The sequence below is a fragment of the Cnephaeus nilssonii genome (genome assembly GCF_951640355.1).
Source record: "Cnephaeus nilssonii genome assembly, chromosome: 7".
Lineage (NCBI taxonomy): Eukaryota > Metazoa > Chordata > Mammalia > Chiroptera > Vespertilionidae > Cnephaeus > Cnephaeus nilssonii.
Genome location: NC_137078.1, coordinates 82,240,357 through 82,262,865, shown reverse-complemented (window position 1 = coordinate 82,262,865; position 22,509 = coordinate 82,240,357). Strand labels below are relative to the sequence as shown.

The 22,509-nt window shown below is 51.7% G+C and overlaps 1 protein-coding gene across 1 annotated transcript in view; it reads right to left on the bottom strand.

Moving 5' to 3' along the window:
- The window catches only part of CSMD2 (CUB and Sushi multiple domains 2), a gene marked incomplete at its 5' end in the record, with an annotated part of 537,662 nt that overhangs the window by 252,259 nt on the left and 262,894 nt on the right, over positions 1 to 22,509 (bottom strand). The window contains 4 exon segments of the mRNA XM_079778373.1: positions 685 to 809; positions 1,453 to 1,540; positions 6,696 to 6,773; positions 20,016 to 20,128. Of these exon segments, the coding sequence (XP_079634499.1) occupies positions 685 to 809; positions 1,453 to 1,540; positions 6,696 to 6,773; positions 20,016 to 20,128 (404 nt within the window).

The window sequence follows — 22,509 nt, the reverse complement described above, 5'->3', positions numbered from 1 at the left end:
AGGGCTTCTCTAACAGAAGCAGCTGCTGTTCTGTCCTCACAATGGCACACACTCAGGTCTGCAATTTTAAGATTGTTTGGGGGATGAGGGCTTGGCCAGCCCAACCTCGGTACAAGTGACATCTGGGGACATGAGTGGCATGGCCCTGAGAACAAGGTGCCCAGGTGTGGGGCTAGAACAGAGGAGCCTCTGAGACAGGTCCATATGCTCTGCTTAGCTAAGGGCACCTTCAGAAGGGCAGGCCTGTTTACTGCCGAGTATGTGGAGAGAAACATACATTGAGATTCAGGGCTCAGGATGTACATGTGTTATAATGGAGGGATTAAAGGTGACATTATGAGGGTGACTCCCCTTCCTATCTAGGTGTAGGTATAACATCTGTGCAATGAGCTAGCAACCTGTTGCATATGTGCTCCCCCATTAGATTGAAAGGCCCATGCAGGGCCATGGTTCTCTTCCCCACTCCTGGATCTCCTCATCCTAGTGTAGACCTGACACAGCAAAGGTGCTAAATAAATGTAAGTGGATCAGGAAATGAATGCAGGATCTGAGGCCTGGGGAGCAGTGAGAGTGGGTTGAGCCAGCCTGGATGGGAGCCCTGGCCTCAGGCGCTAAGAATTGGGCTCCATCCTCCACACCCAGCCCGGCGCTCTGGCCAGCCTCCCTTTCCCAGGGCACCCTCACCTCGGCAGACCGGCCTGTGGTCGCTCCAGGCCGCAAACATGTCGCTCACTTTCATACAGGTGATCCGCTTGGATCCTTGCAGGTCATAGCCCTCGTTGCAGGTGAACTGGATGCTGGATCCTAACCTGGGAGACAAGGTGCATCTGTGAGCTCGATCCTGGGCCCACCCCGGGGGCCTCCTGCTTCCACAAAGTATCATCTCAACCTTACTTCTGTTCTGGCCCTTGATCGCTACAATTTTACCACTTAAAATCTCCATTTTTTTGACCACTGAATGGTTTTAGGATTAAGTCAAAAGGTGACTTTGTGAGCAAAACAGTAATTCTCTAAGTATCAATTAGGACAGCTAAGAGTGGGTGGATGATACTCAAAACTTTAATCAAAATCGAGAATTAGGGGAAGAAGCCTGATAGAAACTTTGTGAAATGCACCATCGTGGGGCCCTAGGGTCTCCCAGGTTTTCAGAGGCACAAGCTGCTTGCTGGCATGGCATTCCTGATGACAGCGGTCCTCTGTACACTAGGAATCGGTTTGCGGGTGACTCTATAGTCTACAGCTCTCCCCTTCCCCTTCAGGCAAGGGCGCTATTCCCAGAACTGGACTAGGAAAGAATGTCAGAGGCCATAGCACTTCTCCAGAAAGTGTCTATTCCTGTATCCGCACCATCCTCCGCCCTCCACCTCCTGGAAGGCCAGCCAGCCCCTTCCTTCCCCCCTGCAGCCCATCCCACCCTCCTTGCAATCACAAAGTTCCCAAAACAGATCTTACCTGAAATCTGAGCCTAGTCTTTTGCCCCTTTCAGGTATGCCAGGGTCTGGACACATATTATGCCCTTGGGACACACCAATCTGAGTTACTACAAGGCAAAAACAGCACATACAGAGATGGGTGACCACAGGAAGCACCGGCCGGTGGTGTCTCGGGGGAGGGACCCAGAGACAGAATGAGGCCCTGCTCCGGTGGGGCTGGGTGGGGCTGCTGGGGTCCACTGGGCTTGGGACTCCTCAGTGTACAAGCTGGGGAGCTGCTTTTGACAAATTCCTTTGGGAAATCCATCTAGAGCATGTGGGCACCCCAACCCAACACCAGGTCCCTCATCCCGCACCAGCAGCGGAGGTGGATGGTCCACAGCCCCGTGACCTCCCCACCTTGAGCTTTGGATCTGGGGGTGGTGACTCTAGATGAAATGAGCCCCCCAACCTCAACCCCAAATGAAGAAATGACTCAAAGAAAGTTAAATAAAAGGTGGATGCGTGGTCAGAAACGGTAAAGAATGTAAGAGAAAGCTGCAGTCTGAAGTTCAAAGTAGACACTTTCGCTCAAACACAGATATTTCTGCTGAGAAACCTCTTCCCATTTAGACACTTCTCAGGCCTGACTGACCAGTAACCAGAGCACCCCCATCCCCGTGCCCCTCGCCTCTGGTCAAGGGCACCGCGCGCAGAAATGACGCCTGTGGTGGTTCCTGGCAGGCGGTGCGAGGCTCTCACATGGGCCAACCCCAGAGTCCTCTTTACAAAGACGATGTGTGCAGGCCTCTCAGCTAAAGGAGAGGCTTGATCAGGGAGCATCGGACACACACAGTTCGTTTTCTTCCGTTTCCGGGGAGGCTGAACACTCTAGCCCGTTGTTCTTGAGATGCTCATACTCATGAGGCTGGAACCCACTCACACCCTAGACTCTTGGCTCTGGGGACCAGGAGCGGGGGCCAGGCAGACAGCCTGGCCAGAGGAGTTCCACTCAAAGCCTCCCCAGTCCCATGATCCCAACACCACCAGGTCTCAGGGCCTGGATGATAAGATGGAAATGCAGTCTCCAAAAGCAGAGCAGTTCCTGCCTCCCGGAGATGACAGAAAGTCTGGAGTAACGTTCCCTGAGTTGGCCCATTTCTGTCCCACACTCTCAATGTCCCACAATATGAGCAAGGTACTCCATCACTCACTCACTCACTCACTCACTCACTCACTCACTCACACGAATACACAAAAAGCATTAACTTAGCACAGTAGTGTCCACAGCCCTACTATATATCATGGAGCATGTCAAAATCAGATGTCATATATGACCTGTCCTCAAGAAGCTCCCATTTGAGTGAAGACATGAAACACGGAAACTGTGAAACCGCATGGGGAATTGATGAAAGATGCAGCTACAGGGAGATTCAGAGGGAGGACCCATCTCACAGTGCTGAGAGAAGCAAGAAAGGCTGCCTGGAGGAGGAGTTATTGAACATGGACCTTCTGAGATAGCAGGATTTGGATGCACAGTGACAGAGGAATGACAGCTCAGGCAGACAGACAGGCATGGGGAGTGAGGTGGAAACACAGAAACAGAACTGGGGTTGCCCAGTGTGACCAGAACAGGAGGAAGGGTGATGGGTGAGATGGATGAGTAAAAGGTGAGATGTCAGAGGTCAGACTTTTAAGGGGTTCGGGTCTGATCCTCAAAACGACAGGGAGCCACTGAAGAGTCCTGAGTGTGGGAAGTGCAGGAAAGATCTGGATTGCTCATAAGGTGCAAGATGCGTTAGGAAGTTGTGTGATTGTTTGGGTAAAGGACAACAAGAGCCTGGAAGTTGGGACAGACATGGGGTAGTGAGAATGGACTTGGCAAAGAATCACCTGGGCTCATGGAAGACTGGGTGTGGGAGGGCCTTGGGGGAGGGCTGTGGGAGGGGAAGGAAGCAGGGGACTTCCTGGCCAAGGGACCTGTGAGGAGCTGCACTTTAGACTCAGAGGCTAAAGCTCATTTCTACAGTTAGAAGCCTGGTGGAGACCCTGTTCAAACCTCCAGGCACCCCAGGGTATGGCTGGCCAAGGGATCTGGGAGTTAGGACATCTGCTATCCTCCCATTCGTGTGGCAGAGCTCATGGCCTCTTGCGTAGCTTCCCTTTCTCTACCATTCCACATCACCAGTTAAACCCACTCACTCCCACTGGACTTTTACCCCTGCTCCCCTCCCCTCCCTGGCCAAGCCTCTCCTTCAAAGCTTCCACTTGCTAAACTTAGCCATGTCCCCATGGCCACCAGGCCTCAGGGCCTGGATGATAAGAAGGAAATGCAGTCTCCAAAAGCAGAGCAGTTCCTGCCTCCCGGAGCCTCAGTGTTGCAAGCTCGGGAGGAAGAGATAAATGGGGCCTCCAGGATCCCCAGGGCGTGGGAAGGAGAGAGGAGGCTCTGTTCTGAGATGAGGAGGGCAGACTGTACTTGTGTTTCACCTGTTGGTAAGCCAGCTTCATGTGTTCCAACCCTACTGAGGACTTCCCAGCTAAGCTCCCACCTTCTTTAGGCCCTGCTACTCCACCCTGCCCGTCGATCACACCCACCCCAAAGTCCCTGAGACCACCCATTGGAACCACACAGCCACCTGGTAGCACTGCAACAATGGACAGGAATGACCTGCCCCTTTCTTGCCCTCTCAGTCAGCACTGACACCACGCAGTGAGCAGACAGAGTGGAAGGTAACAGATGAAGATGCTCTGGACCAGAGAGGAGGGACCCTGGCACAGCCCACCCACCAGGCAAATGAAGCACACCTGCTGCCCTCCTTAAGTCAGCCAGCCCGAAGGAAGGCCCAGCCACCGTCCAGGAAGTTACGAGCCCAGCGGGGAGCCGCCCACACCTCACTGGTGTCCTGTCTTCCTGGGAGGACTGAGCAGACCACAGGAGCCCCATGCGGACTTTAGGCTCCCCAGGCAACAAGCAAACTTACGTTGCAGGGAGCAGTTTACTGCCTGAATACAGAGGTGAGAGGTTTTTCCCCTCTCTTTCTATAATTCCAACCTCCCCTGCCTAATCAAAACCAGCGGCTTGTGTTTGCAGCATTAATTTGCTGTTGGCTGCAGAGAGCAGAAGGAGAAGGGAAGGTGAATCTTACTCCCACCCTGTGAGGACCCCTATGGTGAGGAAGAAGCTGAAACATGCTCAGAAAGGCGATGCTTCTATCCAGAGTGAAAGGAGGCATGGACATGTGGGTGGCCAGAACCGATGGTGGAGGATCCATGGTACCCACGGACTGTCTGATGAAGGCAACAAGCAGGGTCCAGGATATGTATGTGAAGAAATTCAGAACATCTGTCCATAGGGCATTTGGGCCGAACACATAGGGTCAGATACCTGCATACATTTGGTTACCTGCCTCAGAGGCAGCTTGAGTCACACAAGAAAATCTCAGAACAAAGACCAGTACCTTGTAACAGAGAGATTTCCCACCCCCCTACCCCCAAAAGAATAGTTTGCATTATTTCATTAGAATAGGTTTCTGAATCTTTCCAAGGGAGTTCTGGGCACCTCTGAGTAGCAATGAAAACCATGCCCCCCCGCCCCCCCATAAAGTGCACCCACAGCATCACTGTCATTGTTGGCCAGTTCATGGACCTTCTGAATCCTAGGCCAAGAAGGCTCATCTTAGCATCCCCAGAAGGAAGAGAGGGTAAGGTTTCGTATCCCCTTTTTATAGATGTGGAAACTGAGACATAAGTGCCTGGGGCAACACGGTTACCTGAAGACATGGTGGGATAAAAACTTGCTCTCCCAAATCTGGGCCATTGCCTTATAGTTTGCCTGAGGCTTCAGGGCAAACTCGGAAATTAAATCGTGCCTGCCTCAGTTCATCTAGTCTCCTGTGGCCTATGAGGGCCAGGGCCAGGGTTCGAGCCTTCTCTGCAGACTCCTGGCCTAACCCTTGGCTCTCCTGGCTCCCTGCTTCTTCCCCCGGTCCCTAGTCACACAGAGACGTACTGCCTCCTGAATGCTCCCTGCCATCCAGCCTTCTCGGGGGTACAATGACCAGACGATGGTCCCCAGGGACAGGGAGTGGTACCCCCTCTTGATTGGATGACTTGAAAGACCACAGAAAAATCCCACATCCAGGCTCAGTTCCACTGGGGTCTCAAGACCAAACTGCCTCTGCCCAGCCCCGCTCCCACCACACAAGGCACAGAACTCTGGGACACTGGTGGCAGCTCCCCATCTCTCAGGAAGCACTGCTCGCATCTCAAGAGAAATAAGTACATGGAGGTGAGATGAGAGGGGCAGGAGGGAGGAGGGAAATAGAGGAGGAGGAGAAAGCAGAGAAGGTGAGGAGGAAGGAGGGGGGAACGTGGAGGGAGAGATTAGGATGTGAGATGCAGGGGGAAAAGAAGGAAAGGGAGGAGACAGTAAACCGAAGGCCAGTCATTTGGGGACCACGGAAGGCCACCCCCCCCCCCCCCCACTCACTTCCAGAATGAAAAGAGAGGGATTCTTGGAAAAATCTCCTTTGCTTTCAAGACCAGCCTTCCAGGTGGCACCCAGAGCCTCCCCCAACCCCTTCCTGTGCTCTAGCCCCAAAGCCCCACAGCACAGGTTCCAATCAGGTGTTTCTGGGTGACATCCAGCCCACCCCCCAGTGTCAGATGCCCCCGTTTAAATCTTTCAGACATCAATAGCAGGAACATGTTCCACAGACGTAATTGTCCCCAAGCAGAGAGCCCAGCACTGCCCCACTGGCTCGAGAGGCAGGACCCCCACCCTCTAGTCCACTCTTTGCCCAGCCAGGTCCAGGGACCCTGGTGGAGGTTACTCGGCATTTCTCTCGCTCCCCTTCCCAATCTTGCCACAGGGGCTGGAATTGGGGCCCTGCAGACTCCCAGGTCCCAGCTGGAGGTCACTGACTCCTAGAGAAGGAGCCAGAAAAAGGACGGTCTTAGCAGGTGGAAGTGATTCAAAAGGAAAAATAAAGAGAGAAATGGAGCAGTAATGACTCCCTGGACTACAGTTAGAATGGGAAGTGAGGGAGAAGGAGGAGCGAGGAGGGAGATGGGAAGACGGGGAGGAGGAGAAGGCTGAGGACAGGCCTTTGGGCTGCTCACTGGCCACCAGGTCAGTGTGTCCGTGCCCAGAGCCCGGGATGGAGGAAGGCAGGATTGAAGGGAAATCATTCCAGCATCATCTGGCTCCCCCATAGTCACAGCACTGGAGAGTCTGAGGTCAAGTGAGAGGCTGGCAGGGGCCAGCGGGCAGACACTTACACACAGATGTCTTCTGGCTGCTATCTTTGCTGGGCATCAGCTTCACACCTCGAGACTTCAACTCGATTTGCTTCTTGACTAGAGAGGAAGCAAGAGGGAAAAGGGTTTAAGTTATTGTCTGTGAATGGGGATGGGGCCCTCTGGATTGATCCCTTTCTTGGCTTGGGGCTTTCCATGCTGGGTCAACGCCAGAAGCCGCTCTAGGCGAGGATACACCAAGGGTAGCATTCAAGCGCAGCAGGCGCCCAGACCTGAAGAAAGAGCTGCTATCCAGGTGGTCCTCGGGGCCAGGCAGACAAGGTGACCTCCCGTGCACCTGGGAAGCCCTGCCTGTTGGCTTCCCTGCAGACTCAGCCCTGCCCAGGCTCCAAACCAGCCCTGACCTGATGTGTTAGACTGGATAATGGCACCAAATTGCCAACCTCCCTGAATCCACACCCTTTGCAAGGTGACTGTGTACTCCTTGACTCTGGCTTTGGGCAGTGGAATTTTGGAGGCCCTGACATGTCCAAAGGCTTGAAAAGTGCCTGTCAGATCAGTCTTGCCCCCTGGCATCATTGGGAGGAGAAAGATATTGCTGGTCCCAGGAGGACAAGAGACCCATGGAGCCAATCAGTACAGCCTACACCCAACCTATTGTGGGCGGGAGAAGCTGGGTCCTGGAGGCCTTTGGGGGTGGTGCCTGGCTCAGGTGCTGGCCTGATGGATTGAACTGGGCTTTGATCCAATCACTGAGTCCAGTCTACAGGTTTTTAGGACTTTGCCAAATAACACAGCCAGGGCACCCGAGCCAGAACCCAATTCCAAAGACCACTCCTCTACATCCATCCACCATCTTTCGTGCGACTACCCCAGTTCTCTAGTGCACTCTGCTGGCCTCCAAGGGCTTCGTCCTGTCTCTGGTTGGGTGGCTTGGGGGTATCTATCCAATCCCAGATCCCCGTGGCATCTCACAGCTGGCCTCTGCAGGCTGGCTGACTCAGCCCCACTCAGACTGGTACCCGGCCGTGGTAGCAACATCTGTAACCAGGCACTTCCTAGGTGCCAGGCCCTGGGCTAAGTGCCTTACCAGTTCTTTATTAACATCAGCATCCTTGACTCCTTTCTTTTCTTCCACCCACACCGCTGCATCAGCAAATCTTTCCGAATCTATCCAAATGCAATTCCATGTCTATCATGCTGACCCAACCCTGCACCACTTCTCTCCCTGTTGCCATGGCCTCCCATCTTCCCTCCTGCCCCTGTTATAATCTGTTCTCAACACAAGAGCCAAAGGGATCCTTTAAAACATAAGTGCGCCCATATTACATCTCTGCTCAGAACTCATCAGCAGCAACCCTTGTCTCCTAGAGGGAAAGCTGAAGCCTTTAAAATGGCCCGCACAGACCTATCTGCCCTCCCCACGACCTCAATCACTCTCCTCCAGCCACGGGCCTCTCTGTTGTTCCTATAATATGCCAGGCATGTTCCTGCTCCCGCTGGCCAGTTCCCTAGAAGGCTCTCCCCCAGAAATCTTCATGATTCTCTCCCTTGAAGCATTCACGGAAACACCAGTTCCTCCTGGAGGCCTTCTCACACTGCTCCATTCAAAACTACACCTCCAACCCCAACTCTCCCTCCCCTTCCCTACTTTACCTCCCTAACTCTCTCACACACTATGTCATTTACTTAGCGAGTCTGGTCACCCTGCATTGCAAGGTAAGCTCCACAAAGGCAGGGGTTTTCGGCTATAGTGTTCACCGCTATATCATCAATGCCTAGAATAGTGCCCGGCACACAGTGGGCACTCAATAATCATTTCATTTGGTCCTTATACACGTAACCACCTTCACCCGTAGTTATTATACCTACTTAACAGACAGTAAAATCAGGGTCCCAGCGGTTAAAGTGATTTGCCCTAGGTCATAGAGATAGCATCGGCTGTGCTCCTCTCTTGTGCCCTGCCCCTAAGCAATCCCAGGGGCACCGTCCACCTTCTGCAGCTTCTGCCCCTCCCAGCCCAGGCCCGGGAAACTCAGGGAGTTGCTCTGCACTTGCGGTGACGTGCCAATCCTGAATTCAAAGCCCAGGGCGACCAGGTGCGCCAGGGGCCCACGTCCCAGTCCCCCTACCCCACCCCTCTCTGCCTGCATCAAAAAGCTCCCCAAGGATTTGTCCCTGCCAAGTTGCTGTCGAAGCTGAACACCTGATAGAATTCAGTAACTACCACAGAGCCCCTGCTTTCTAATGTGCACTCAGACCCTTTATAAATGTGCATTACTCTCCAAGTGTATCCAGCAGGAAAATTTCCAATGAACACCAACATGGACCATTATTAAACAGAGGGTGTCGGTAGGGGAGCATGCATTATTCAAGCCTAGCTAATAGAGTGCGGCAGGGAAAATTCCTCTGATTTGATCATCCCAAGAGAACGAGAGTGGTCCCAGCACTGCAAGACCAGTTGGAGCTCTTCTCCCTGAGGCCCAGCATTGGGGTAGGTATGGGGGAGGTCTCTTCTCCCTGAGGCCCAGCATTGGGGTAGGTATGGGGGAGGTCTCTTCTCCCTGAGGCCCAGCATTGGGGCAGGTATGGGGGAGGTCTCTTCTCCCTGAGGCCAGGCATTGGGGTAGGTATGGGGGAGGTCTCTTCTCCCTGAGGCCCAGCATTGGGGTAGGTATGGGGGAGGTCTCTTCTCCCTGAGGCCAGGCATTGGGGCAGGGGGTGGGGGAAGGTCTCTGTCACCCAGTGTGGCCCACGTGAGGTCAGGTCTGTGGAGATGACTGGGCACCTAGCCAAGAAGGAGGAGGTGAGTCAGTCTTCCCAGTTCCCTTGTTTCCAGTTGTCCTGCACACCTGGGAAGGGGGACGGGGAAAGGGCCAGTGCACCATGATGCCATTCCCAGGGCAAATGCTGCATGGGGTTTCCTTGAGTTTGCTGGAGGGGAACCGTGAGGTAGAGGAGGACATGAGGGGGTGTCATGTCTACAGAGCACACTGCGCACCGTGTACATGTATCTATCAGTACTCACATACACCATGTAACTCACTCACACATGCTCTTGTGCTGAATGTGAGCAGTCAGGGTTCCCAGGAGAGGAGTGCGGGCTTTAACTGGTTGATGGAAATCTTACTAGGTGCATTCATCTCCTGCGAATGATAATGCCTACAGGAGACTGCCAGGCTGCTCCATTCATCCTTTATATTCTGGTTAATTACAAGACATTTCCCCGCTGCTGTAAAGGTTAGCGGGACACATGGTACACATTTAGCTAGAAGAATCTGGCAATACAAATGCCTCTCCAGCCTGCAGCATGAGTTATTGGGCTGAGCTAGCCGGAGACAGGACCTGTGAGTAGAGAGGAGAGGGAGGTCTGACCTGTCTCCAAGGCTCTGGGAATCTCGGGTGGTGGAACCTGCAGTTTCTGCTCTTCCCAATGGATTCAGACTTCCCTCCATGGGGCGATCATGCCCTAACCTTGATCATCCCCCTTCCCCACCACTGGGCTGTTCTGCTGGCTGGAGCATCCCCCGATCCCCGCCCCCCCGCCCCCCCCCCACACACACACCTACTCCCTCACCAAATCCAATTCATTCCAATTCATTCAACCTTAAAAAAGTTTCCAATGTGTACCTTCTTTCCATGTTCTAAGCCACTCCTGCCCTAAACTCATCATTTTCGCTTGGATTTTGTTCACTGATCCAGTCTCTTCTAGCCCATCTTTAAAACTGTTGCAGAGCGTGATCTTTTTAAAAACTGAAATCTGATCTCCCCTTTGAAAACGTGGATGTGCCTCCTGCACGCTGTCCCTCCCCTGTCACAGAGGCCTGCCTCGCCGCCTGGCAGCAGCCGGCAGGAATACTTTCATTACTCACAGTCCTCCGCTAGACAAAGCCGGTGTCTAGCACACTGGCTCCTCATCTCGGCCAGATTTATGCCACGGATATAAAATTCAGTGCAGATGCCTCAAGACCTACTGCTTCCAGCTCAGACCTTCCAGCAGACACCCTCGTCCTTGCCGCGGAGAAGAGCAGTGGGAAGGACAGGGATTCTGAAGCACAGCTGGGAAGCAACCAAAGGTGAGGTGTCCGTTGCCAGGCCAGGTGCCTTACCGAATACATATAAAACCATCACGCCAGATTTGACCAGGATGCTGCCAACACATAAACGAAGAGGCTGCGGTGGCCCCACCCTGCTACGCACCGGAATGTTCGGTGGCCAGGGAAGGCTTCAAGATGGGCAAAGGTGTTCACCAGGGGAAATCAGGAAAGGTGTGATGTTGCATGTTGATGCTATAACCACGAATTTAGGAAGAAGCCCCCTAAACCTATGCTAACCCCTGAAGAGACTGCTCCCTTTGCCACAATTTCTGCAAATGGAGACAGAGAAATCAGCGACATCATTTCTGATGGAATCACGAAGATTCGGAGAGTGTCCTCACATCATAGGGCAGAAAAACATTGAGTGGTGAATTAGGAACTGAAGGCACAGAATTCAACTGAGAGTCCACATCCCTCCAGTTGAGTAATGCGTAAAAAGTTCAGAAAGGCGCTAACCGGTTTGGCTCAGTGGATAGAGCGTCGGCCTGCGAACTGAAAGGTCCCAGGTTCGATTCCAGTCAAAGGCATGTACCTTGGTTGCGGGCACATCCCCAGTGGGGGGTGTGCAGGAGGCAGCTGATCGATGTTTCTCTCTCATCGATGTTTCTAACTCTCTATCTCTCTCCCTTCATCTCTGTAAAAAATCAATAAAATATATATTTTTAAAAAGTTCAGAAAGAGGAATTCTGGGATACTTCTGATTTCCAGTGTCCCATCCACTGTACCCACTCTGGAAATTGCCAAGGCCACTGCAGGTCTTTGGTTGTAACTGCTGAAGATGCTCTCAGTCCACTCATTTTAAATAGGACAGAAGTTGGCTTTCCGGTCACAGCAGTCCAAGCTCCAGGTTCTGGTGTCACAGAAAGTAGCTGGTGCTACTGATGGTGTGGGGTTTGGAAACATCTTTAAGATGTTTCACTTCATGACTTAGAACAAGTTGGAGAGGTTATTGTGAACCAAGATGATGCCACGTTCATGCAAGGAAAAGGTGACAAGATCTGAGTTGAGAAACATATTCAAGAAACCATCGAGCAGTTAGAATGTTACTATGACTGATGGTGACAAAAAACAACTAAATGACCATCTGGTGGAACTTCAGATCGTCCTTGTGCTGAGGATTGCTGGGACAAATGGCGTGGAGGAGAATGAAGACAAAGTCCAAGACCCACTAAACGCTACAAGAAAGGGCTTTGTCTGGGTGCTTTGCTTTAGTGCACTCCAGCCCTGAATTCACTGCTCTCGCTAGTAAGAAGCCAAACATTGGTGTGGAGATCATGAAACAATCACTTCACATCCTGGCAATACCACTGCTGAGAATGTAGGTGTTGAAGGATTATTGACAGTTAAGAAATATATGCAAAGTCCCTCAGAAGCAGGTGTTGCACCAGGCTGGTGATTTGTCTTTTTGAATAGGGCGGAAGAAGGAAATCAACCCAGCTTAGGTGGTAAGAGGTGCTCTGCTGGGTGCTGCTGGTGTGACTTCTTGGTTAACCACAGCAAAGCTTCTGGCTACCAGAATTCCTAAAGAAGAGAAGGACCCTGGCATGGGAGATGGGGGGCAGTGTGGGTGCGGACTGTTCTAATTTCTAGAATAGTGCTTTGTTATTAATGGACTGTTCAATGATCTTCACAAACTACATCCGAGAAGTCAGCTGGAGAAAAGGACCGGAGGAAAGATGTTTCAGGGAATCACCGTGGCCATCGGTTATTGGTTTCAGTTTGCCTTTGCAATGCTGTTCTCTCTCCAGAAACGCCCCCCCCCCCCCCCCTCTTCTTCTCTTGGCTGCCTCTTGTTGGTCAAGGCCTCACTCAAAGGTTATCTGCTCTCTGTGGCTGTCCCTCATCTCAGGGAGAAGTCGATGCTCTCTCAGGACTGTATTCAGACCACTGGAAGCCTTCATGCACCGCAGTGTCCTCTCTGGTTCTCCTGCCAATTTGTCCCATGAGCTCCTATGTCTGTATCCTGTGACTCACTCACAGCCAGGCACAGAGAAGGTTTCTGATAATAGTCTGACGACCAAGTGGGTGAATGGTCAACTTTTAGAAAAATTTGTGCTTGGAATTCATTTCCTGGAAAAAGGAATGGGTTCTACTCACTGGTGGGGTGAGGAGTGCCCCATTTTGTGTTCATGCTCACTTTTTCGTTCAGGCTCACTCTTGACTGAATTCAGGAGCCTGCTTTGTGGGCCCCTGAGCCAGGTAGTGACAACTCAGCTATTTGTGCAAAGGTCCCTGGGGACCCCGAACCTGGAAATGAGGCTGGCTAGAGTTTGGCAACTCAGCAGGCTAACAGAAGAGGACAAAAGAGTCAGAGCATGGACCACGGGATGCCTGAGGCGCTTTCCGCTCTGGTCCAGACTGCAGATCAGTCACGAGCAAGAACAGGACAGGTTCAAGTGAAAAACAAGCTTCAGCTTGTTACTATAAACAGCCCCAAGCAGCTCAGCAAATGCAAACTGTTTCTGAATGGAAAAGTTTATTCTGCAGATAACTGAGTTTATAGGACTTCTAGAAAGCCGAGGAGCCAATAGTTTCTCTGTAGAACATCTTCCATCTCCTGGTCACCAGCACTGAATTGACAAGAGAGGAGGTGAAAGGGAGAGCGGGGCCGGGCTAGGATTTGGCTGAAGGGAGGGCCGGGCACTAGATGATGATCATCAGGTCAGAGTGGTAGGCAAAGGGAACACCTCCAAGGAGGAGCCAGAGCTGCCAGCTCGCTCTTGTTGCACAGAGTCAAGGTAACTGGTGGGTCTGAAGCTTCCGGGTCCCATTTCCTGAGCATCTACCACATCCCAGATACTTCACCAGGATCTCTTTTAATTTCCAATAGCCCCATGGGGTTAATATTATTCCCTCTTTACAGGTGAGCAGGGTGACAGTGAGGGGTCCCTTACTAGTTGTGATCATTCACTACTGGGGGCATATAAGAAAGGTTCTCACTCTGATTCCTTGAAGCCTTGAAAAAACCAAGAAAGTAATGAACATCGAAAAGAACTGGAAATGTTTCTGGAGGCAGAGGGATGAGTTACACAACCTCAGGGGTCTTCCAGAACTGGAAGAACCTTGTGGTCCTTCAAGTCCTGGGGTTCCCAAGTTTAGGTACAGGACCCATCATTTTAACACTCTTGGGTAAATTCCTACTACACAAAATACATGAAAGAGGAACTGCTCTGGTTGAAGTTGGGGTGGAAACCTGGAGTCCCACCCACTCAGCCCCTATCAGAACAGCTGCTGGGAGAATCCTTTGGCCTCCAAGGAACCCACTTTGAAAACCCACTCTTTTGGGCTCCTCCTCTGATGTGATATACATGGGGAGGACTCCCACTCTAAGAGAGGACTGTGGCCCCAGCCTCTATTTTGCCTTGAACCTTTCACATCTCTATCTTTAACTTCTTTGAGTTACAGACTGGCAGAATAGCCAACTACCTGCTAGATAGTCCCCCAACCCCTGATATCCCAATACTACCTAAGAATCAATGTGTCCCAAGCAAAATTCATCCCCATCTGCCTCTGCCCAAGACCATCCTGGTTAATATAATCATTTTTTACTCACTTCCTCAAGCCAGAAACCTAAGGTTCATCCCTGACTCCTCCGTCTCCATCCCCCATCCCCTCTCACTCCCAAATCTAACTAGTCATGAGTCCAGTGTGGTGCATCATGGGAAGATCTCGTCTGGTTTGTCTCCTCTCTTCCACCTCCACCTAAACCAGTGATGGCGAACCTATGACACGCGTGTCAGCACTGACACGCGTAGCCATTTCTGATGACACGCGGTCGCTGAGGCGGCCGCATGCCGAGGATGAAACATTTGCTGCTCCTGAGGATGAAACATCTGCGAAATAATGTTTTTTCCTCAAAGTGACACACTACTCGAGTTATGCTCAGTTTTTTGGCGAAGTTTGACACACCAAGCTCAAAAGGTTGCCCATCACTGACCTAAACCCTGGTCCTCATCATCTGCTAATTCTCAAAGGCTCCTCACTGCCATCTCTCCCCCACATTTTTATTCTACAGCAATCAAAGAGCTTTGGAAAATGAAAATGTGATCCCACCTCCCCCCCTGTTTAAAACTTCTCATCACCTCTCATCACCCATGGGATCAAGCCCAACTTTACTGCAGCTTTTCACAACGTGAGCCCTACCTGACCTTCTGGCCTCAGGCCTCGCTGCCCCTCGCTGCTCGCCTCCGCTCTAGACTGTGGGCTTTGTTCTGACTCAGTAAATGTTTCCTGCAAAAGGTCTGGGAGTAGATATATTAGGCTGTGGGCCATCCGTCTCAGCTGCAAACTGCTCAGCTCTGCCCAGGCAGTGCTATAGCAGCCATACACAATTCATAAATCAGAGAGCGAAGCCGTGTTCCCATCAACCCGCATTTATGGTCACTGATATTTACATTTTATACCATTTTCATGTGTCATGAAATCATCTTTTGCTTGGACTGTTTAAACATGTAAAACCTATTCTTAGGAAGACAGGCAGAGGGCTGCATCTGGCCTGCGGGCTGCGGTTTGCCCGTCTCTGCTCTAGAGACACATGAATATTTGTGGTTCTGCAGAGTGCACACTTTCATGCCTTCCTGCCTTGGCGCTACCTGGAATGCCTCTTCCTACTGTCCATCTGGCATCTTTGTGAGGCCCATGGTGAAGTCATTGCCACTATTTTGTGGGTTCTTTTTTGCGTGTGTGTGGCTTTTCTTAGGTGCCTCCCACAAAACTAATTGCTCTTTTATCTGTAGTCCTGGCCTTTAAGGGCCTCAATTATAGCTCTTACCATGCTGTACAGAACTTATAGACTTGTGTCTGCTCTTCTCTCTACTCACCTGCTCTTGAGACCAGATAGTGGTCTGCCTGCACTCATCTTTCTATGCTGTCACGTGGTAGTGCCACACAGACAATGCTTGTTAAATTACATACCGTTGCCCACCTCTGACAGCCAGCTGGAGGCAGACTAGAACTCAGATCCTCTGACACCACGTGGCATTAGTTAAAATTGTGTCTGGCCACGAACAACCCTAAATTCTGACTGGGCTGAGACAGGAATGGAATGTGCTATGTTGTAGGTTATTCATGAATTTAAATTCACTGTTTATTTTCTTTGGGATGATATACGCACCAATACAATTATGAGTTGCTAATTATTAGCTCAGAAGTGATGCCAGACATCACTGAGACTCGGATGCCAGGAGGCTGAGCACAGGTGAAACGGGTCCTGCGCTGGTGACTCCTCAGGTCCACGCTCAGATGTCCCTGTCCCGCTCAGATTCCCCAGAGGCTGAGCTCCATGGACTGCCAGAGAACCAGGGAGCCCACTGGTGAGGCAGGGCAGACTCCCTGGCACAGAGCAGACCAGGGCAGGGCATCTGGGCCCTTGCTCTTGGCTTCCTATTGGGTTGGCAGGTGGGAGGCACAGCAGGCATGAGGGAGGGCAGTGGGAGAGGTCTGGTTACTAATTCCTGGGGCTCCCCCCTTCTACACTGGTTACTGATTCCTGGGGCTCCCTCCTGCACTGTGGGTTGGCAGTGGTCAGGCTCCTGAGTTCTGCCTTGCAGCCCCTTTTCAATGGCTTCAGCACTCACTACTCCCTCCATGACCCTTTCCCTAGCCTAAGGGTGTCTCTGCTATTTAGTCCCTAGGGGCCTTATCACCCCATGGATTTCTTTTTTTTTTTAATTATTATATTTCATTGATTTTTTTACAGAGAGGAAGTGAGAGGGATAGAAAGTTGGAAACATTGATGAGAGAGAAACATCAATCAGCTGCCTCCTGCACACCCCCTACTAGGGATGTGCCCGCAACCAAGGTACATGCCCTTGACCGGAATCGAACCCGGGACCTTTCAGTCCGCGGGCCGACGCTCTATTCACTGAGCCAAACCGGTCAGGGCACCCCATGGATTCCTTTAATCCCACCCTTACCTCTGTCATTGGCCCCTTCACTAAGCCTTCAGTTAAGCCGTGCAGTATGCCTTCTGTCTCCTGCTAGCCCCCTGACTGAGCCCTGTCTTTGCCACTCTTTTGGACTGAATCTGCAAGCAGGAAACCATAGATTGGTCTTCAGTAGTTTTCCATTCCTTTAGAGCAGTGGTTCTCAATCAGGAGTAACCCTGCACACAGGAGACACTTGGCAATGTCTGCAGACGTTTTGGTTGTCACGACTGTGTGTACGTGTGTGGGGTGCCACTGGCATCAGGCATCTAGTGGGTAGAGGCCTGGGATGCTGCTCAACATCCCACAGTGCATGGACAGTTGCCCACAACAGAATTCTCCAGGCCACGTGTCAATAGTGCTGAGGCTGGGAAATCCTGCGTGATGGAGTCACCGATGGAATTACTAAATGATTAGTGTATACCCTTTCACTACGTACACCCATCCTGGAAAACGCTATAAAAAGAAGGTCCTGGGGAGAATCATTTATTCCCGCCATCAGCACACACCTCCGTATGTAAGCATGCTGGATCCTGGGGAACACGGCCGGCCGGGTCCAAGTCACTGCTCCAACACACCAGCGATGAGACCTGGAGCCAGCCACGCTCCCTCTCTGCAACTCTCCCCCCTCACCTATAAAATGGTGCTGATGACAGTCCCTACTTCACACAGCTGCTGTTAGGATGGAATGAAGCAATAAATGCCACGAGCCTGCAACTAGCAAGAAAGCCCTTTACAAACACTGACACACTCAAATGTGCAAACCCGTCCCAGGCTGAGTTGAGGGAGACAGAGCGAGGACAACACAGGGACTACTTCTAAGAGGTTCATAAGTGAAACAGTTTTTCAGAGTTCAGGTTGCTCCCTGCTCCAGACTTGTGAAATTCTTTTAGAGGTTGCAACTAACATTAAAAATTGGAAAAGACATTTTCAGGGTGCCTCACGTTGAGTCAGGGTAAATACCACTTAGTGACATTTTCCTTTTAGTTCTACGGATATATGTGTGTACTGGGTTGTGATGGAAATTTTTTTTTTTTTTTACACAGTGGAGTGAGATTAACAAAACAAAGTTTAAAAGCTACCAGCCAAATAGAAAGGCAAGACACCCAAAGCGCCGTAAGAGAAGGTCCTATGATTTTGCAGAAAACTTACACAGGCCTGCGAAGTCCAGCTTTGCCACTTACAGGCTGTGGCGCGCGCGCGCGTGTGTGTGTGTGTGTGTGTTTTGGGCTGGTTACATAACCTCTCTGAGCCTCAGCTTCATCGGCTGAAAAATGGGAATTAAAAACATACGTGTCGTGGGGAGGCTCAAAAAGGGCAATGCACACACAGTGCCTAACACAGGGCCTGGTGCACAGTAGGCGTGCAACCTCCGAGTGCTCCTGACCTCCTAGCCTTCTGGTTTGGGTTCTCACTGCCCATTGTCTGGCATCAAACCCTAACTGATGACCAAGACAAATGGACCCTGAGTAAATGGAAATATGAGAAACAGCCAGCACCTATTTAATCCAATGAAATGACAACATCCATCTCTGCTTGTCTATTTTGGGAAACCCATGGGAAGGTCCAGACAGGCGCCTTACTCCCGCAAAGGCCCAGCCTCATTCGTGGAAAATGTCCCCAGGACGCCTCTTGGGGAGCTTCTTGTTGATTTTGTAAATATTTCAAAGATGTCCTTCTACCCACGGCTGAGGCAATGAGGCCGTTCATCAGAGGTTCACTTTTGAAGGGAACGCTTCTGCCTCCAGTGCTGCTTTTATCCCAGTTTCCAGCCAGAAAGCCTGGCTCAGGGGTGAGGGCAGGGGTAGCGGGGGGAGGGGGCTCCGCTCTGCCAGTGCTGCCTCTGGGGTGGGCGGGGTGCTGCGCTGTGTGGCTCAAGTGGGGCCGGAAGGGACAGCTGCCCAGATCTCCACTCGGAATCAATGGCTCCCCCTCAGCCCAGGGCAGTGATTATAGTTCACTTTCACTCTTCCCTCGGCCCCCGGCCTGGTCATTGTGTGCCCACTCCCTTCCTCAGTCCCTCATACTCACACCCTCATCACCCAGTCCCTCAGTCCCTAATCTCTCAGTCCCTCACTCACTCAGTTCCTCACTGATTCCCTCGATCCCTCATTCACTCCCTCACTCACTCACAATGCAAGCCCACTCCTCTTTTTACTCCCCCGAGCCTCCTAAGGGCTGGATCCTTAATAGGTGCACAATCCAAGTTCATTATGGAATCAATTAGAACCAACATCAATTTGTAATTGGTAACAGTTAAAGGCTTAATGAGCAAGTTATGTAGCAAACCACTGGTGTTTAGCTCTGTAAATTGTGTGCATTGCGAATAAACTCAAGGTTGAAAAGGAATGTCCTCCCATATGTCCCTGGGAGTTTGCATCTCCTTGGGTCCTAGAGAGCTCCCTGCTTTGGGGTTCACCCACTCCTCTCTATAGGTGGCTCTTGGGGTTAGAAATTCTCCATGATTGGAGTAGAAATCTGCCACTTTCCACCTGCCACTCCTGGTCTGATCTCTTGCCACTGACACCTCTTCAGAGATTTGAGCCTCTAAGCAACAGTGCTCCCTAAGTTATGTTGCCTACATTTGAAATGCATTGTGCTCTACATTAAAGGAGAGAGGGCTGAAATGTGGCTGTTCTCCCACTTCACACTGGGACAGGCTAAGAGGGCGAACTCTAGATTTAAAAGGCAGTTCAGATGGCCTTGGGAAACTAGCTTAATTTCTCTGTGCTCCGTTTCCTTGTCCATAAAATGGGGATGGTGACATTTAATCCTCATCATTGCTCCCAGGGCAATGACGAGGATTAAATATGATGATGCTGATCAAGTGTCCAGCACAATATTGAGTGTTATGAGTAGCCTGGCCTGCAGCGGGGCAGCCTGGCCTACACATCTGAGAAATGTCACTCCCTTGGGCCACAGACCGCAGAGGCAGATGTAGAGATGCAGTTATGCAGAGCTCTGTGTCGGCCAATAAGAACAGGACCTCAGCCCTGGCCCGGTGGCTCAGGTGGTTGGAGTGTCATCCTGTATACTGAAAGGTTTGATTCTTGGTTGGGCATGTATGGGAGACAACCGATCGGTGTTCTCTCGCACATTGATGTGTCCCTTTCTCCCCCCGCCCACCCCCCACCTTACCCTCTCTCACTAAAATCAATAAGCATATTCTTGGGTGAGGATTGGAAAAAAAAAAAAAAGAACAGAGGTGAGTATGCCCTGAAGCCACATTACACACCAGACCCAGTCTGGGACAGGATGAGCTTGCCCTAGGTATCACGCCTGCTGCCCACCGAGGAAGGGTGGCCGCCCGGCCTGCCTACCTTGGTACTGGGCGCTGAAGCCGCGCTGCCGGTGGTTGCCGTCGGAGGTGAAGTGCAGCCGCAGCCAGTTCTTGCTGCTGATGACAGGGGCTGGGAGGCTGGCTCCGGTGAACCTGTGGGGACAGGAAGGTGGCAGGGTCAGGGACCACAGCTGGCTGGGATAGGGGAAGGGGCATCCAGGAGTCTCCCCACTTCCCAGGCCTGCTGGGGCCTTCGCCCGAGCCTGGAGCAAGAAGGGAGGGCTGTGCTGGCCCAGCTGCCTCCAGTAGCTGGGGCCTGAGCTGCTGGAGGGGGCTCCTCCAGGGGCCTTCTCACTGCCCAGTTTCCCTGAGATGTCCGAGGAGGGGGCGGGTCCTTCAGGTCTGGAGCAGAGATCCAGCTCCCCAGCAGAGCTCTAGCCTGCCCTCCAGGAGAGAAGTAAAGCTCCCCCAGCACAGTACCCCCTGCAGATGTCCACATCACCCCAGGAGAGACCCAGACCCCCCAGTGCAAGGTCAGCCCATGTAGAGAACCTGCGTCCCCCTCCCCAGCATTGGCTAGTGCCCATTCCAGGGTAGAGGTTCAGCTCCCCCTGGCAAGCCCCCCGGGACCTGCAAGGGGTCAGGACAAAGGGCTGGGGCTACCACTATAGACAGAGTGGCCCTTCACAGGTGTGAGAGCCCATTTTGGGGTCACTAATGAGGCCCTGGGTCTCCTCTGGCTCCTCTCCCTGTCCCTGCTGGCTCACCCTTCCCCCCTTAGGTTAGCCTCCTCAGGGTTCTAGCCAGGCCAGATCAGTGGGCGGGACACCAGGATATCCCCCACTGTCACTGGTCACTGCCCCGGCCTCTTGACCTACTGCCGTCCTGAACCAACTTCCAGCTCAATCAGATCTTTCCTCGTAGAGTTACTCAGAGCACAAGAACCTCCGTGGCTCCCCAGTGTCTACACAAGACTGGCCTTCCAAACCTCCCCCCAGTCCTCTGCTTGGACAGGCCTCTGCTCCATGCTGGCCCTCTCTACTACACTCAGCCTAAGCCCTTTTGATACCCCTCCTTGCTCTGCTGACTCCCCTGCACCTCAGATATCCCCGCCCCCATCTTCTCTCCTCTGACAGCCTCCAAGCTGGCCAGGTGCCCAGTGTCTCCCTCTGTTCCTCCTGCGTACAAATCAGGCACAAGCCTCCTCACGCTTCTCCTTGGACTCCGTCTGCTCCCACTCCCCAGAAGCTGCCTCCATCACCTAAGCACTCCATGTGTCTCCTGTTCTAGTCTCTGCCTTTCTGCCGGGGACATACTCTCCTGCCACCCTCACCCCTGCACCACACGTCACTATGACGACTCTGGGAAGCTCTCAGATATCACAGCCCCGGGAGACCCTTTCCTCTTCTCCTTGCCTTCGATGCCACACAGATTTTGGTTCAAATCCAGGTTTCACCACTAACTACCAATGTAACCTAAGACTAGATACTTAACCTTTCTGAGAATGAGAATAAGAACACCAGCCCCCTAAGAGTTTGTGGGAATAAATGAGAGACCTTGTGGGTAAAGAACCTAGCCCAGTACCTGACACGTATTAGCTCAGTCAATATACTTTTCCTTGCCCCTCCTCTGTGATGCCACAGCATTTTATTCAAATTATAATTCATTTTAGGTGTGTGTCTCCCTCAGATAACTCCTCAAAGATGGCAGTGTAGCTTTGTGGCAAAGAGGGGTGGTGGGCTCTGGAGGGATCAGCAGTGTGATCTTATAAAAGTTACTTAAGCTCTCTGTGATGTTCTCTATAAAATGAGGATAATAATAACCCCTCCCTCAAGAGCTTGCAAGGATTAAATGAGATAATACACAGAAAGACCTGAGCATGGTCCCTGGCAAATAGAGAGCTCTTGGTAAGTGCGAGCTGCTATTTTCTTCCCCATCATTTTTATTCTTCCTCTTTGTACCAAGCACCTAGCAGAATGGTTGGTACAAAGCAGGTGTGTCGGGATTCCAGCAGAAAATAGCTGGCAAGGTCATATGAGAATAATCCCAGGAGTTTAATGGATTCTTCACAAAGGGGAAACCACTTTCCAGAGCAAATGGTTATCCCCAAAGGAGAGAGCTGCACGGACCCAGATCTTCAGTCCAGACTGCAGCCGGTTTGTGCAAATCGCACCAGAAGGGAGCAAGGAATGAATACCTGGAACTCACTCTCCTCCCTCCCTTCCTCCAATCTCCTGCTAATGCTTCTGTTGATCTTGCCCAACTGGAAGCCAGAGGGCAAGGGAGCATACTGATAGCTGTCTTCCTAGGCATGGGACAGGAAGCATAAGGGAGGGGAGAGGATCTGGAGGAGCAAACAGAAGAGAGCCAGCATGGTAGGTCTCCATTAATAGGTACTAAACAAAAGAACTAACCAAAGAGCTCAACACCCTGCATCACTGAGTTTTTACTATAATGAAAATGCTGACACACACTAAACTCCAGGAATATAACCCATATTGTTATGGTAAGAGCTATTATAGAAACCAATTACT